An 18,372-nucleotide genomic window follows, 5' to 3' on the forward strand; every position below is an offset into this window, starting at 1 on the left:
GTTGTCAATATAAATGGTTGATTAAAATCAGGATAAATTAGAATATCGCTTGACGATAATATTTGTTTCATTTTACTGAAACATTCTGTTTCTCCTTGATTTAAAGTAATTTTCTTTTTTGAAGCATCATTTCCCTTCCCTCTTAAAATGTTTGTTAAGGGCTTTGCGATTTTAGCAAAATCCTTTACAAACCGACGATAATATCCCATTAATCCCAAAAATGCACGCAATTCTTTTATGTTTCTTGGCACAGGGTATTGATTGATAACTTCGATTTTCTTTTGATTGGGTTTTATTCCTCCTGAAGAAATTATAAAACCTAGAAATTCAACTTCTTTATGAAGAAATTCTGACTTATCAATTTGCACCTTTAGTCCAGCTTGATTTAATGTTCCGAGAATCTCGTCCAAATTTTTCAAATGATCTTCCAAATCAGTACCGAAAACTATAACGTCATCCATATAGACATAACATTTTTTTCCAATTTGTTTTCTTAATACGTCGTCAATCGCTCTCTGGAATATAGCGGGCGCATTTTTTAACCCAAATGGCATTCTAGTAAATTCATACTTGCCATTGTTAACAGAAAATGCGGTTTTTGCTATATCTGATTCGTTCATCTGTATTTGATGAAAGCCAGAAGCAAGATCTAGTGTTGAAAAAAATTGTTGCCCTTTCAATTGATCTAAGACGTAATTGATTTCGGGCATAGGATATCGTTCAGGGATGGTTTTAGAATTTAGCTTCCTATAATCTACAACCATGCGGAACTTTTTTTTACCTGATGCATCACTTTTTTTTGGAACGACCCATACTGGTGACGTCCAAGCTGATCGAGAGGGTCTTATTATTCCATCTGATAAAAGCTTGTTAATCTGTTTTTGGACTTCCTCAGTATATGCGGCTGGGTAAGGATATACCCTTTGGTGAACTGGTATATCGTCTGTAGTGTTGATAGAACATTTTACATTTGTTGAGCATGTAAGTTTAGTATCCGGATCGTGAAATACTCTACTATTTTTTGTGAGAATTTTCCTCAACCGTTCATGCTCGGTTCTCGTGAGGTGTGACGTTCTAAAAGTGTTGTGGCTGGAGCGGTTATCGGGGGAATAATGGAGAATGGGGATGATAAAGTTGTTAGAATTTTTCTGCAATGTTAATGTGTTGGATTCCAGATCAATTTTTGCATTCAGAGCTTTCAAAATACCAGTTCCTAGAATTCCGTAAAAAAAATCATGAAATTCATGCAACAAAAAACGAGCATTAAAATCAATTTTAGGATAAAAAAAATTCAAATCAATGGCTTTATTGGCTTGAAATTTTCCGTTGGCACTACTGATTTGTCCGATTGTAAAATCATATGGTTTACCATTTCCGTATGAATTTGCTAATTTAGGGTGAATCAAATTAATATTAGCCCCAGTGTCAATAAGAAAAGGAAAACTTCCGATGGTAGTTTTTAAGTTAATATAAGGAAGATTTGGAACTACCAACTCATCTTCCATTCTAAAAAATGATTTTGTTGAATGTCATTCTTTTGGGTACAATGTTGTTCGTAAGATGGTCGATCTGCTACATCATTTTGGGAACGGTTATAATAATTATCTGCTTGATCTGCATAATGCGATGGATATTGATCTGGATTGTATTCATGCGGATAATGTTCATAATCGGACGGAACATTATTCTCTACAAGATGGGCTTGTCTTTTCGCAATGGCATATTGACTTGAGGGTGGATGAGGCCGTTTTTCTCCATACACAGGCCTATTGCCATAATTTACTCTCCTTGAGTGGTAACTATTATCTACTTCCATTGGCTCTGGATATTGCGAAGTGTTATTACGATAAGGTACAACATATTGCGGTGGCCTTGCTTGAAAATGTCGTGGGGCAGGTTGGGGAAATATTGTTCTAGGAAAAGGTGTAGGAAGAGTGACAGTTTTCCTAGGAGGTACTTTAGGTGGTTGCGATTGATAGCTCCAATCTCTTGGTTTCGGTATATTTTGACCGTTTCGAGCAACATGATCGTTTTTAAAAGGAGTGGATCGCATATCCATATTATAATAGTCTAAGCAAAATTGATACGCTTTGGCCAAATTTGCTGGTGCACTAGTTCTAAGGTGTATCGATAACGGTTTTTCTAGCCCTCTAATAAACGAATCTAGTGCTTTCCCTCTAAAATAATTTATATGCACTGTTGAATTACGAGCGTACTGCAAATCTGTTTGAACTTGAGCAATTATAGAAGCTAGTAATTCGTTAACACGATTATAATAACTGTTAATTGATTCCGAATGATTTTTCCTAATGACCGTTAACTCAAAGTCTAATGTTTTAACGTCTCGTTGATCTTTATAATACATTAGCAACGTATTTTTAATCTGATTCCAATCGCAAGTGACGTTGTTCGAATTTAAAACATTTGCTGCTTCTCCTTTCACTTTCCTTCTAATAGTTCGTTCAATTAGATGATACTGAACAGAATCATCTGGAATATCTTGATAGATTGTCAAGACATCTTCCACATCCGATATCCAATTCATAAGTTCTGTAGGATTTCCATCGAAACATGGAATATCTCTAACAAAATCGGGGGTTTTACCGATATCCGCAAAGGATCGTAGAGTTTCCGAAGGATTCGTCATTATAAATTTTTTATTTTTCACTTGGCACAATTACGATATTATGTCGTTTTTTTAAACACTTTTTCTGAGATTCACTTTTCACTTAATGTTTCGGATTTCTTTTTTGTTATCGTTTTTATAAAGAAAAAATCAATTACTTACAGTAGCATTGAGCTGGTCTCCATCGACGTATGGGTTTAAGTCCTGTGTCTTCGGGGGAGAGCTAGGCAGTTTGATGAGGGTTGTCCTTTTTTCCGTTGGGGTACTCGGGGTCTCAGCAAACAATCGGGTGAATTCCACGGTGTCCTAGTTCTCGCTTTGTGTAAATAATATGTGGCTCCTTCGACCACTAACGGATAATTTGTTAATTTCCCGTTTAGGATTTTTAAACTATCTGCACTTATACTATTCCCGATACTTCAGGTCCCTATTCGGGCGCCAGTTATATTTCTTTCTTTCAGAAAAGAGTGTGAAACGGTCGATTGCCAGAAACCAACTAACTATTTTATTGAGCTTCACGATCGCGCCGACATCGATGTATCGTAATTAGGCCAACTCCATACGTTGACCTGTTGTTTGCGCCAACAACTGCTGACGATCGCCGCATCAGCATAATCGGTGTCGCTCATCGACTCACCGTTGCTAACTCGCGGGAATATGTCCTCCAGGTTCGCCATCGGCTCTGACCGGTTTAAAGTTTGACTGGAAAGCAGTGTATTTGTTAATGGCGATGATCTCGAGGAGATGTGGTGAGGAAGTTTCTTTAGCGCAATCATAAATTTTGCACATCAATAAAAACATCTAAACCTTGAGGTTTCACAGCGATGGAAATCAAAAACAAAACTGCCTATTGTTTGTGCTATATGATTGTAGAATGGGAAAATGCAGTTCGTGGTCGAAACAAACTCTCCAATCACGGATTAATAATTGCTTGATAATGGAAGTGTCCAGCCAAAGGTTGGAAAAACAAGACAGCGTTACATTGCTCAATACGCGCATGGAGAAAGTTTGAAACACCAAGAGATGTGTGGTTTAAGGAATTTCAGATAGGAAGGCATGTAGTAAGATTGCCAAAAAAATAGCAAATTAGACCATCAGCAAAACTGGTACGTGTATGGTAGAGAAAGACGGGTTGAGTGTCGTCTTTGTATTTATTAGATTTTCGGCTTCTTCTGTAGCAGTGAGGTCACTTTCATCGGAATGGAACTCTACCAATGTCAATGTTCTGAGCATTTTAGAATGGCATTGGTTACGTTTTCCCATTGTCTTTGACCAGAAGATGGAGTTGGAGTTGTATCTTTCTTTTACTTTTTATTGGGTTATTCAAATGGTCTCTATTCCAGCGTGCTGCCGATGCAAATTGAAGCGTATTGAGGTTTTGAGAGGCAACTACAATTATGGACATAGCGTCCTGGAAACAAAATTGGGGGTCTAGGCATGCCAGAACAACGGGAAGAATCATGACATGTTATTACGCTGATCTATATAGGTCCCGTGCATTATCACTCCTGATTTATCCTCCTGATTTGATTCTGAGATCATCATTCTCAGAACTCAGAGGCAATGCGTGTCGTACGGTGGTGATGTACTACCGTGGAACTAGCTAGATTTGCCTAGTATGACACTAGACAACGAACCCGTAAAATATTGCTATTTACTCCATATGGACAGAGTATCGTAGTGGACGTACCCCAGGGTAACACATTAAGCATATTAAGTTCTAAGTTAACGTATAGATGAATCATTCCGTCGGGAAGCCTCACAACCTCTGGGTCTACACGTTCAACAAAGAACGAAGTCCGTTCGTCCGTGCGTCCGTGAGCAGGTTCTTCAAACAGGTCAAGGGCACCAAGCGATTGTAGAGCTATAGCAGTGATTGACAAATGAACAGCTTAAGTACTTTACAGCTTAAATAAAAGTACAAAACTGCTGTACACATTGCAGATACATTTGGTCATAGTTAGAGAGCTCAGCAAATACAACTCACGATGAAAAATTTCATCAGTACACTAATGCAAACCTGCAACAACTTCTAATGGCACAGCAAGAATGAAGTCATACACCCCCAAAAGCGTATCGACAATTCAGCGTTGAACCATTATGGTGTAAAATTATTGATCCAAAAATCCCTCGCCACCGTTGGTTAGTCAAGACTGACTGAGGTGTACGCCCCGCTTTTCCGGAGTAACTAGTTCACATCATTAGGCGGTGGAAAACACACACAGAAACTCCAAAGTGTTGGCAAATTTTACTTTCAAACCTCGCGCACTGGTCAGTCCGATGCGATACAATTTCCCCGGGGCGATGATGCCTTGGTTCGGATGCTAATGGCGCTGATCGTTAGGCTCCGCACAGCTCACCGGCTTGCCACAACTGGCTAGATGACCTTTGCTGATTGCCCGTGCCGTGGTTTTAGACAAAAGGTCATTGTCGTTTCCGCGTTCGCCCGCGGGGGGGTTGTACCCCGACCGGAAGCATCGTGAAGTTGGTTCCGGTGGATGAGAGTCACGTTGCGAAGGGAAGGCGCAAAATGGCGTATCTGTGCGTTGGAACTATCGTGTGCGAAAGATCGGCCACGTTATGCTTTCTTGCCACTGTAATAAATCGATGGCCCACAGTGATCGGTTAGAGTTTTGCATGTTTTCGAGGCGCGGATTTAAATCGTTGTTATTAACTCGCTCGGCAGCTACAACTGGCCAGTGCTTGATCGATCCAGCAATAAACAAAGGTGTTCGAAAGGGGTTTTGTGTACGGTGGTGGAGTGAGTTCAAATGCTCTAGAGGTCGACAGGTGCCTCCGGCCACATGTCACCTGACTGTGCGATTGTGTTGTGTGGTGAAGGTTTTCCATACTGGACTTGAAGCAGATTAAATGGGGCAATATATTGAGGTCGTTGTACGTTGTTGCTCAAAAAAAACAAAAAACTGCAATTGGTTATGATTAATCGATAGCCAGATAATTATTTGATGATAATGGAATTAACTTTGACAGAAGCTATAAATCTCTTCTATTCTCTTTGGTGATAACAATTTAAATGAGTATAACGAGTGTAAATGAGTTTTGAACTTCTTCGTCACTGCTGTGTGACAGCTACTCGAAGCCTTTGTCGACCGGCACCGGCTATCCAATTATGGTACGTTTGCGTATTCATAACCAATCGATCGGATGTGAGCGCCTGTTCAAACCGGTCCTCCGAAAACTGTTGTACGTAGTACGTACCCCTACACACCTTCTAATCCTTACCCGTCACAGCGACAGGTTGTCTTCTGTGTCTATATGCGTTCCCGCGTCCATACGCGCGCTCCGTGTGCTCGTGTGATTCCGCTCCGGCTTCCCGACAGCGACACCTCCTCCAGGGTTCTGTACGACCCTGAAAGGTTGAATGCGTTCCGCAACCTGGTCGTGTGGTCGTGTGGGAATACCGGTCCGAGAGTGGGAAAATACGCTATCTGGTCCCGTGTTTTCGGTCTCGTACTAGCTGCACACAGCCCGCACCCGATCACACACTGGTGTCTGGGCCTGGTTCAGCGTCACGCGTCATAATCTTCGTTTCTGGCTGGCTGGTGTGAGATGAAACGATAAAAGGTGGCGTTGTGTGCAAACCGTGCGTTGCAAGTGTGTATCGAGCCGCTCCCCCCCCCCATCCAGCAACCCGTTTAGAAGCTGCCGTACGCGCGCTAGTGGTGGTGATAGTGTTGTTACTAGTGCGTTGGGAGACAATTTAGAGTCAATTTCTGTGCGCTCTGGTGGGGCCGATTTGCTCTACGCGATCTGCGGCGTTTGCATCCATTCGTTGACGAGACTCGAAGGTGTTCAGTTGAAGTACTTCAGGAGCCATTCGTTCCGTTCGTGCAGTATTTAACTTTTGCTTAAGTAACTTATTAGCTTTGCGATTTGCTAGTGATCTGGTAGTGGTCTGCGTGGAGTCAAACATGATGAAGGTGCTAATTGCTCTGTCGACCGTGCTGTGCGTCGTGCTGGCGAAGGTGAGCTCGTGACAGTGTCCGGCATCGAATTCGCAAGATTCGTGTGCCTTGCATTTTAGCTTTCGAAGGTGTGATTCCGCCGTGAATAGTGTGTTGTGATGCTGCCCGGTGATGGTGGTGTGGCATTCAGCGGCACAAAGTGGCACAAACTGATTACAATCAGCTGAATGCTGATACGGCTCCACCGTCCGAAAACGGATACGAGAGCAGTGGGGTAGGTGGGGGACCGCTTAGCCGTATCTCGTCACGCCAATCTATTGTTCCGAGACAGCTGATAAACGGATAGGCATGTTCGCCCTATCAGCCGTGGGGCCGATTGTCAGGGCGGCTGACGTTGTCAGCGCAATTTAACTCTATTAGCGACCCATGTAAACAAATGGCCCATCCTCTGGACTCTGGCCAACGGTGCGGCAAAGCTGTGACAGCAGAGCAAACTGACGATGACGTTTGATCTCCGTCTGCCGAAAGTTGGCGCCTTCCCGTTGGTTTCCTTCCCTTTTTTTTTTTTTGGCCATTCTCCATTATGCAGTTTTCGCTTTGTGTAGCTGCATGAATCGGTTCAATTAGTGCGGTTTCGTGTCCGTTTTGCCCGTCCTGTTCGTAGCATGCGAAAACCAACGCCCATATTTGCCACCAAATTGATGCAAACTGCATCTTATGCTAGGCATTGTTGTCGCCACTTTCAGATTAGTCTGACAGACAGTGCTCTTTTAGATTCGTTTGAAGTGGTTTACTGAAATCTTACAACTGGCCTGAGACACTGAATGCTATCATCTATCTTTAAATCTCCAATTCTTCAAGAAAATTGTACAGAAAAATTTATTTCTAAATATTCTCCCATATCCTCCTTTAGGACCAGCCACGAAAGGCTATTGTGTACCTGCAAGGACATTCAGGTGTCACCGGCAATGTGACAATCTCGCAACCTTCCTGCACCGAACCAGTGTTTATCGAGATCAACGTCGTCGGTCTCACGCCTGGCAAGCACGGGTTCCACATCCACGAGAAGGGTGACCTGACGGACGGTTGCGCAAGCACCGGAGGTCATTACAATCCCGATAAGGTAAGCGGCGCAACCACGCTACGCACAGAAACGTACCTCAGGTTAACATTTGCTTCGGTCGTGCTTTCGCTATTGCAGGTCAGCCATGGTGCCCCGAACGATCAGGTGCGTCATGTCGGTGATCTCGGCAACATTGCGGCCGACGAGAATGGCATCGCCAAGACGTCCTACTCGGACACGGTCGTGTCACTGTACGGTGCCCGCAGCGTTCTCGGCCGTGCGATCGTCATCCACGCCGAGGTGGATGATCTCGGCAAGACCAACCATCCGGACTCGCTGAAAACTGGCAACGCTGGTGGACGCGTGGCCTGCGGTGTGATTGGCATTCTGTAAATATCGGTCCCACTTTCCTAACGTACTCTTATGCTTATGTTTTTTGTTTTTCATTCTTTGTGTTGTCCTTTTGTGGCTGAAGCGTTATGGTTTTCCTTTACGTTTCGTGTTTTGTGTTCGGTTACTATCGTTGTTGACTACACGTTGGGCTATAAGCAAAATCTTGGAAAAATAATATAAAAAAAGCAAATGAAAAAAAAAACCTACCCTCTTGCACATGTTGGCTTTCCTTAACATTTTCGCAATGTAAGCTTGTGTAGTGTAATATTCGAATTATGTGTGTGTGTGTGTGTTGAGTGCGTGTCCCTCTGTAAATTCATCCAAGTCACCATTTCTTCAGAAGCTTCATCTCTAGCTTCGTCGTTGCATAGTGTCATTAGGTATTCTGTAGGAGAGCTAAATCTCAGACTCAAATTTTGCAAACTGAGTGACCTACATCAAGTCGATTCAATTAATCATTCACTTCCGCTTCGTGTTAGGCCGGGATATAAATTTTGCCATGGAGATAACCTTGAAGTTGTCCCATGCGTCTTGTTAGTAGTGCGATCATGTGCGTTGTCTAACCATGGATGCAAGTGAATGGAGATTGTGAGCAACATGTCTGAGGCTTGTTTTTTTTTTATCGCACGCAAATAGTTACAACCTTCCGCGGTGTATCGTCACCTATAAAAACCTGTTTTTCAAGTATGAAAACGTAAACAGAGCATCGTGCTAAGGGGAACGCAACCGCACCAGTGCCTTCCATCCCGAGGTGAAGAACCTATTTACGGGAAGTCGACGGGGATATCTCGAGGATATCCTTGACCTGAAGAATTGGAAAGGTCGTCCAACGATTGAACGATGCTAACAGGGAGAATGGGTACGCTATTTTTATAGCGTAAGATAGCAAACATTATGCTGCAAACAGGACTTAAATCTCATCAGCATATAAGGAGCTACAGATATTGGAAAAAAATATGCGAATTACTACGAATTTCATCAGGACATCAGTTGTTGGAAACGAAATTTCCTACCTCGTGCAAACTTATCGTCGATCATGCTCGTCCATCGGGATATCGATCGTGCTCCCCCATTCTTTCAGACATCCTCTGACGGGGCTTGACACACTTATTCGGCACGTCGATTAGCAAGTTCACTGATTCCTTCATTTGTCGGATAATTACATACTAGCGATGCGTACACCTTCACCGTCCATGATTGTATTAACATAAAATTATCATTACCATACCGTTCCACTGTTGAGTAACCGGTGCAAAGAAAGATTAACATTTTGCCTGGGTTTTAGCTCGGTAATAGGAAACTTTTGATGAATTCGAATAGATCGTACTGTGTGTGATAGATAGCTCTGTGTCGTATTTATATGTCCGTCCGCGGGTTGGCATTTGAAACAGTGTTTCGTTGCGCCTTAAAACAGGTTTGTAGTTGTTTTATTGCTTGCCTTAATTTGTTTTACGCGTTCGTCTTTTATTTGCGGTCGTTGTCTTGCTATGCATCAGTCAAACGTTTCTGTCCGCGTAGAACGCCACAGTAATCAAATGCGCAGTAAAAACTCGTTCTAATTACTTGTTGCCTTGTGGACGATGTGTTTAGTGGTGTTTGTGTGTGGCTAATACATGTGTTATGTGTGACGCGATCGGCTTAACCACCAACCTCTGCTGGAAGCATGCCAACTAACATCCTTCTTCGTTTCCTTCCTTACGTCCTTTTCCTCCTCCACAGCGAGCCTTTTGATGTGCCGGACCAGGAATGTACCAGTGGTCAGCAGGGGCTTCTGCCGGCTATCGTTACCATAACAATGTCACTGTTTGCGGTCCGACTGATGGTTCTATAAAGAGCAGAACTCTGGCATGCTTATATAAGGTTGTGTTTGTGTGGGCGTGTGACACGTTTAATTAAGTTTTTTTTTGCGAGGATAATCTATGATCGTGCGTAGAACAAAACAGTTCCACAGCGACAGTCCCAAACAGCTTCGTGTGGACTCAGGTTCATCGAACTGCAGCCACGATATCCGCCCTAACCTCATCCCCAAAAAAAAAAACACCAACCCCTGCAGTATGGAGAAGAAGAAAACATAATTTTCTTAAGGATTGCTATGTAACCCGGGATATGTAAGCGAACTAACAATAGAAACCTAACCAGTGTAAATAGCGACCGTCCTCATATAAAAGGGACGATTCGAGGCAAAAAAAGCTTACTGGGAAAAAGGAAACGGTTTCTTCCAGTGCTGGAAACGAACCCAACATCGTAAGCACTTGTTTGCGTGAAAAGCTTCTTTTTTTCCCCACTGCGTAGAGCCTCCATTGACAACTTCCACCCGGTCACTTCCGCACGAGCACTGCTCACCTCACACACCTTTCGCTGTGGTATAAAGCTGGTTTTGTTGGTTGTTTTGTTCATTTGTAAGTACGTTTTTGTGTAAATAAAGTTGACCCCTTACCTGGGCCATCAGGAACAAAGCGAATTTCGGAACAGCTAGTGGTCGGAAATGTCTTGCAGCCCTGTTTTGCCCAGGCCAGTGGAAGCTGAAAGTGCCGAAAGCGGACCATTCCGTTTTTCCGGTGCAACTCTTCGTGGAAGCATTCTCCGTTCGAGTCCGTTTGTGTGTGTGTGCGCGGCGTTGTGTGTTTATGGGATTTCCGCTTTTTTTTGTCTGGCCAAAGACGAGATGACTGCTGTGAACGTAATGGACAACCGTCTGGACGGAATCAGATAAAGAACGTTCGGTTGGTCGGGTTGTGGATTTGTTTGTTTAATAAAGGGCATGTGCTTAACGGTAGACTGACCTTCAAGGACACTGGGCGCTATAGTTAAGACACCTATTTGCCTAACTCGGGCAAATCGAGTTTTACAGAGTTGAAATGATGATGAAGATATCACAAATTGTAGTCCGATAGCCAATATCCATAGAAAACAGGAGGCTCTTGGAATAAGAATCTCGGTGGACATGTTGCAAACGTTCGGATGTTTTGGTGTAATATCTTTAACAACTCCAACTAGGTGAGAAAAGTTCAACATTTATTACTGCTTTTATCGGTGTCTGCAGCTGCAAAAGGGCTCGATCCTCGAAATGCAATGCCCTTTTTTATCCCCACTGATGGTGGCGCCCTCTTCCGTCATTCGCTCCGAACTCCAATCCTCTATCATGGGCAGGTTGTGTCAAAAACTTTGACAGTGGAAGGATGTATCCAATATTTGATCAATGTATAACATGAAGTATTACAAGTATAACACCACATTCTCAATTTTGGGTTAAAATTGGAAAAAAAAATTTCTCGACGTTATTACTTACCTTATTAGTCCTTAGAATACTTGAGAATACCTTATTAGTCCTTTTCCTTGCCAGGGAGAGATGATTCAGATACGAATCGCTCCACGATCTTCGGTTTATTAGATCGAACGGTGCGACGTGAATCCGTGGGACCATTGTCCTACCTTGTTTTGAATGCTACTCCTTGACCTTGTGGGCTCATCCTTGCTGCCTTAGAATTATTTATTTATAATTCGCAGTAACCCTGTGATAAAATTTTAATCAATATTGTATTAGTTTAGAATAATCTTCATGCACCACCTAAGTGTTGGAAGTTCCAGATGTCCCTGATGGAAATCTCGATTCAGGATATTTCTGAGACTTCTTTTGGGAAATGTAGACCTTAGAAGTGGGGCGGCCAGGTGGTGTATTGGTAGCGGCGCCGTTCTTAAAACGACAGGACCGATCCAAAATCCCATCCGGACCATTCTAAATCTCGCCTAAATAAAGTCAAAGAGAGCTACAAATGGCTATCCAAGACATCTTGAGAGTTGAGGTTGTGCTAATAAAGATACGAGTGCAAGTACGTTCCGGTCAGGATGTTCAAAACAAATTAGAAATTATTCTTTGCAAGGCTTTTGGCTTGAAGACTTCAAGGAGCTTGTCGAAGCTTATTAGACGTACGAATCCCGATTAGTTCCAGATCCAGAGATCCAGAGTTTAGGCATGAATTCAATATATTCGGCAAATCTTTCTATGTTATCTAATTCTATTTCTATTATTCTAGTATGTTTAGTACAGTCATATGCTTCCATAATGAATGCTACTGTCCTTGAACCTCACCGAGCAGAGCAGTACACGCAATAAAGTTCACACCTTTCCAGCCAATGATCGTGCGAATGTTGACGATTTAAGCTAATGATTAAGCTTCGTTTCTCATTTTCGGCACCTATTAAATTAAAGGTCTCCAAAGCGAAATGGAGCATTATGGTTCCAGTAAAATTGCCGCTGAGATCACTCGATTGCACGCTTCGGCACGGTCCGGTAAGCACGATACGATGACAAATCTTATTCTATTCCGATCAATCTCGCGCGCTCGTTGCCGAGCGGTTAACACACTTGACCTCGAACGCGTTCATGAGCAGTGGCATAAATGGGGAAATAGGGAGAAAGCGCGAAATGCTTTCTTTTAAAACATTCTTCCCCGGTCCCCTCGGTAATGGCATGTACCTGGCACGGGTGAGAGAAAATCCGAAATAAGTCAATGTCAGCGGGAATCGCTTCAAATCAGGAGCAAATTTATGTGTCTGGATATTGTAGAATGTGTCTGCTCCCGGTGCTTTGTGCGGCATCTGGGTATGAAATTCCGAATTGAGAGAAGGACAAAAAAACGAGGTGACTGTAAAAAGGTAATTATTCCCTTCCGCGGATGCCATCCGTTCCTGGGGTGGGCGGAGTGGTGGGCGGATAATGGGACGATGGACGACTGCAGCATGGGTTGTTCTTTGACCCCAAATTTAAACTCATTCGTCACCGTGAAGCACTGGAGCTTTGGACTTCCAAAGCATGAGGTCCTACATGGTGGAATACATAAGGAACTTTTTGTAGTGGTCTCAAATGGACGTGTGTTGGTGATGTACACCACCCCCATCCCAAGTTGACCAGCGCGTGTTCACTACCGAGCTTGTGTTTGCGTGCGTTCGTTGACGAGAGCCAAAAGTGGCACACGCGATCCTGCATGACTAAGGCCCGGTGTGGTTGTGTAGGTATTCCAACACCACACCAAGCGCGTATGTCCTGGGCCCGAAGCCTGAAAAAAGCCTGAAGCGTCGTCCCCGAATACATAGGGTAAAATAAACGGCTATATTCTAGTGACCGCAGGTCACCGCTGGGTCAGTTTGGTTTGAGCGCTCGAAAGGATTTGTTGGTTTACTCCGGTGTTGTTACTTTGGGGAATAAAATCATTTCCATTAGGGAGAAACGCACCGAACGGACAGTTAGGCTAGCTTGATTTTTTAGCCGATTGGGGGAGTATTGTGAAAACAATCTGGTAGTGTGAAGTGAACGGACGAAAGTTGTTCAATTTTTGACGGAAAAGTTAATATTTTATAGCAAAAAGTTTACTAAACGTTCCTACTAACCAAGATGAAGTCCAAGGTAATGGATAACTTACGCGAGCGGATGAATTCCTGCGGGACAACTACCATAAAATATTTGCTCTTCGTGTTTAACCTCGTCTTTGCGGTAAGTAAATGTTAGCAAGTGTGAGTGTTTAAGTTTCGTTGCCGTAGCGTTGCTGTTTGAATTTATGATTTCGAGTGCAAACGATTGCCTAGGCGCGTGCCTGTACGCGGTCAGCACATTTGCATTGGCGTGTTTGCTGTCAGAAGTTTAAAGGCAAAAGGGAGAAATCACTGACCCGTTGGTTTATCGCACGGTTGACCCCAATAGGTAGTGATATTGTATAATTGCATGATGGAGAAGAAGGATTCGTCCTTGATGCATAATGGTTTGATGGGAAGTCATCTGGAGAACTAGTCGGCTGGCCGTATCGTGCCGAGGTACTAAATGCATTGATCGTAAAGTGAGGAAAGTAGGTTGAGATAAGAAATGCTTTTATTACGGTTGAAGGAATAGGGTTGAGTTTGGCGCATAAAAGTAGCTTTCAAGAAAAGACTCAAGAATCTTGAATAAAGTTGGAATTGTCTCAGGGAGACTTATGTAGAACTATGATCAAATTAATAATAATTAGTAGTTAAATATATTGGAGATTACGTTGGAATGTGGAGAGACTTAAGCAAGCTTTTCAAAGCTAGGGAAGTTTAGAAGTTGTGATGAAGTTGGAGTTGATATTCACTCGACGCAGTCTGTACGAAATCCCATCAGAGCCTGTTTTAAGTACGCAAGATAGCCTTCTCAGCTAGAATATATGTACAAGGTCTCTAAACGTCAAGAAGTGGAGTACCAACAAGTTCTAAGGATATTAATACATATTATAACCTCCAGAGCAAGGTATATTTGGCTGACCAAAATCCTTGTACAAAATGCGCCATTATGTGCGATGTCCAAACAACTCAAAGTGATTAAGTTTGCTGTGTCGGGTCAAGAATACCTCACAAATTTGTGACCTCAGGCGCCGATCAATAAGAACATAATTTCGATTCGTGGTCGCCGCCCTATGTTTATCGCGTTTTAGTTATGCTTTCAGCAACAAATGCTATTAATAATACATGACCTGTCCGGCAATCGGTGTTGGTATTGGCAGCTAACCCGTAGGTTAACAAGTCCATTAGAACGCTCGTGTTACTGATGATGGGACCCAGTGGGCATGGTAGATCCCTCCAAACGCAACTCTATTCATGATTGATGATATGGCGTTGATAGATTTTCGTCGACCGGAAGCAAATGACTGTTAACGTCACTCACCAACGCATTACCATTAAACCATTTCGGGAAACTCAAGAACGCTCGGCTGTCCCGTATCTAGGTCGCCGAAACATCCATCAAGATCTATGGTGGGTGTTGTTTGTGTCACGTACCGCCGCCAAACAACCTTGAGTAGCGCCGTTCGACGGTGTATACCGTCCTAATGATGTGGAAAATCGGTCCTGAATAATAACTTGCTGGGGTTGTAGATTTCAGGGCTGATCCTGCTGGTCGCGGGCATTATCGTGCTGGTGGATGTCAACGACTATCAGCACTTTGTGCAGGACCGCCTGATGGCCCCGCCGGTGGTGCTGATCGTCGTTGGGTCGTTTGTGTTTCTGGTAGCGTCGCTCGGTTGCTACGGTGCCATTAAGGAGTCGCCAAAGCTGCTGAACGCGTTCGCCGTGTTTCTGCTGATAGTCTTCCTGATTGAGGTCGCCGTCGCAATAGCGGCGATTGCGTTCAAGGCAGACCTACAGGACGCACTGCGGAAGCAGCTGGACAAGTCGATCGCACGGCACAACCACGCCGACATGGTGGCTTGGGACAGTGTGCACCGCAAGATGATGTGCTGCGGCATCCAAGGGCCGAAGGATTGGTACGACAACTTGAACAAAACAATGCCCGCATCCTGCTGCAAGCCAGATCTGATCGAACCGGAAACGAATGACTGCAAAAATGCTCCACCATTGTTCATGGATCGTTACTATCAGGTGAGTAGTTGGTGTTTTGCGTTTTTTGATTTGGAATGATTATCAAAACGGCGAAAATGGTTGCTTTCAACAGGACGGATGCTTGATGAAGTTGGAGGACCACTTCCACAAAAATGCCGTTGTGCTGATTGCTGTTGGATTTGCAATAGCCATATTTCAACTATTGGGCGTATTCTTCGCTTGCTGGCTGTCATCATCCATCAAAAGAAGTCACGCATAAACCGGCGAATAGCGGCCTGTCTGGGGTAAAGTTTTAAATTAACAAAATCAGTACTTTTCAATTGAACTTGAATGTAAAAATGAACCCTTTGATCTAAAATCCATACTACACGAGACACAAATATTTGCACATCTTTTGAATCAAATGACAACCGAAGCAGGATACTTTACAAACTTGAGGCAATTTGAAACAGTTACCAATAGAATATAGAACAGTAAATTAAAAGTGTTACGATCGTTTCTTTTAGTTTTAGATACGCAGTTGGTACTATGCTATGTAAACCTAGCCTATAGAATAATATGTCGCTTATCACGATGCTTAGACGATGATTTCAGGAGGCTAGTTAGGCGAGTCAGTGGAGTACTACTGCTCTTCTTCTGAAACAGGCCCCATGTGATGGTTTGAACATGTTTTCCATGTAAGCAATACAAAAGACAACCATTGTGCAAATTATAAAGCAAACCAGTAGATAATAAAGATTTGTTCAAACTATGCTGTTGTTTAAATTTTTTTATGGTTCACATCTGGTAGGAGAGGGAGATTATACCTAGAATCCGAATTGGAGGAACCAAAGCAGGTAGATATGAATTTCATGAAGAGTTTCAAGCATGATTGTTTATTAATAAGAATATGAATACCGGATAAGTAAGTATTTAACATTATTAAGTTATCTGACTTTTCAGTTAACCTTAAGTCCATGATCTAAATTTAATTTATCATTTCAAAACTTCGTGCTGCTTCAAAGTGACAGTTGAAAATACGTGAGACAAAAATTAAATTTTGTTCCGTGGGTCGATTTGAATATGTTCTTTGGGTGTTCGGGATGCATGGTGAAACGTCATTCGGATGTTCCCAGTGAAAATAGTTTCCCAATTAGGAGTTCAAAATTTGGAGTCCGTTAGAAACGACATTTCTTTGGGCTATTGTTGTTTTAGCTTTCACTATTAATTTTTAAACATAAATTATAATAAATTCTTATTAAAAATAACCATTAGCGATGTTTTCCACACTTTTAGCAGAGGTACTTCCATGTCTTGAATAAAATGCAATAAACCAGATTATCTTTTCATCCGAATTCAAATGCAAGTTTCGCTAACGTCCGCTGTGGCGCTAGCTGTTCTTGGTCCATTTTCCATGTTCTTCGCTCAAAACGACATGAAAAACGAAATTTGCCAAATTTTATAATATTTCTTATGTAATTAAAAGATGAATGTAAAATATAGTTGCATTTATTCGATCATTGACATCCTTTCCGTTGAACATTTGAAGCGCAGTCTGGGAGTTTAAAAGAGTTTATTTTTATTATCGAGCTGACAAAATATGTCTCTAAGGGCTTCATAGGAGTGAATTTGAGCAGTGCACTCCAAAATGCAACGATGGCGACCTTTCCGGGCAGGAAAACACATTTATGTATACAGTCAATCCGTTGGACATCTTCCCACTGCAACCCTTCTTGGACAACCAGTAAAAAAGTATCACTACTCGAAACGATTGGACAAAAAAACTCACATTCCCCCACCGTAATAAACCATGTGGCATCTCTTTCCTTTTATTGTTTTATGTTGTGCCGTTTGGTTGCAGCATGCAGCACGCATGTAAGCGCACGATTAACGAAAACGTATTATTTATTGTTTCAAAAACATGGCCGCGGTAGGGCGCGCTTCGATGAAGTCGGGCCCGTTCGCCGGGGTCGGGTGGCGGGTTGGCACGCAGGAGAAGACATTTTTTGTTGCTGTTGACCAACGGTGGATGCAACGCGTCTCGCTAGGCCGCAGATGATTGTATCACAATGCAGGAAAATAAACACTTCACCATCAAGCGATCCACGGTCACAACGGAGGGGCTGTGCCCCCGGTGGACACCAGCCGGCAGGGGGAGGAATACAAATAATCAAAATTGTTGTTCCTTTTTTTCGAATTGTTGGAAAAACAACAAAAGTGGTCAACCGTATGTTGTACCGTTGCGGACGACGAGCGTCTGCTGGATACACATTTTAGGATGCGCTCCTTTCGAATGGGTGGCCATTTTGTGGGGTTTAAAAAAAATTGGCACCGAAAGTCCGCATTTGTGGAGTGAACATTTGCTGTTAAACATGCAACCCGTGGGAAGGTTCGTCGAATCGCACGCTTGTGTCGAGCAACAGCATTCGAACTGCTTTATTTTATAAATCCATCCTCACCTCCTCGTCAGCGCGTGAAGGCGGAAAGGTACAATGAAGGATTGTAGATGCAACTTGGACGACTTGTTACAGACAGTACCAGTGTCTTCAATTTCCCAACCCGAACCGTCGTGTGTCGTCCGGAAGCCAGTGGCTAAGGTTATGACTCCCTGGTTGCACGGTTCAGAGGTTAGCCTTTCTCGGGTGTAAATATTTACTTTATGCTGCACATGCTGGAGCGATGCCATAATTCATAACCTCACCGTCGACAGCAAATTGGCTGGCGAGGGTCGCCCTGCACACCAGGAAGCGAAGAATTCGTTCCTTATCAGCAGCATCGGCGAGTGTGAAGGATCACTTGACTCCGGTGGTGCACCGTGGTGCTGTGGTTGGAAAATCTGCGCCATTCCGTACTTGAGCTACTTCACCGGCAAGCCTCGGGGCAAGAAAAAAACCTCGCTCGCGGGACATAAATGTGCATGTTTCCGTCAATCGATCGATGCCGTCGGTGATGGCCTTCGGTGCACTGCACGCGGTTAGCATTACGGTGGCATTACATGTAAACAACGCGGATACCTTGGAAGACCGACGGTACCGTGG

At 43.2% G+C, this 18,372-nt stretch overlaps 2 protein-coding genes across 2 annotated transcripts; both read left to right on the forward strand.

Moving 5' to 3' along the window:
* Positions 1–6,558: 6,558 nt before the first annotated feature.
* On the forward strand, positions 6,559–9,839 carry LOC128711295 (uncharacterized). The gene is made up of 4 exons (XM_053806162.1): positions 6,559–6,612; positions 7,466–7,675; positions 7,754–8,004; positions 9,728–9,839. The coding sequence occupies exons 1-4, from the start codon at positions 6,559–6,561 to the stop codon at positions 9,837–9,839; spliced, it is 627 nt and encodes a 208-aa protein (XP_053662137.1).
* A 3,561-nt stretch (positions 9,840–13,400) lies between these two features.
* On the forward strand, positions 13,401–15,614 carry LOC128713304 (23 kDa integral membrane protein). Its single transcript, XM_053808165.1, has 3 exons — positions 13,401–13,499; positions 14,891–15,394; positions 15,468–15,614. Exons 1-3 carry the CDS (start codon positions 13,401–13,403, stop codon positions 15,612–15,614), a joined length of 750 nt encoding a protein of 249 aa, XP_053664140.1.
* The last annotated feature ends 2,758 nt before the right edge of the window (positions 15,615–18,372 follow it).

The sequence above is a fragment of the Anopheles marshallii genome, chromosome 3, assembly GCF_943734725.1.
Source record: "Anopheles marshallii chromosome 3, idAnoMarsDA_429_01, whole genome shotgun sequence".
NCBI classification, from domain to species: domain Eukaryota; kingdom Metazoa; phylum Arthropoda; class Insecta; order Diptera; family Culicidae; genus Anopheles; species Anopheles marshallii.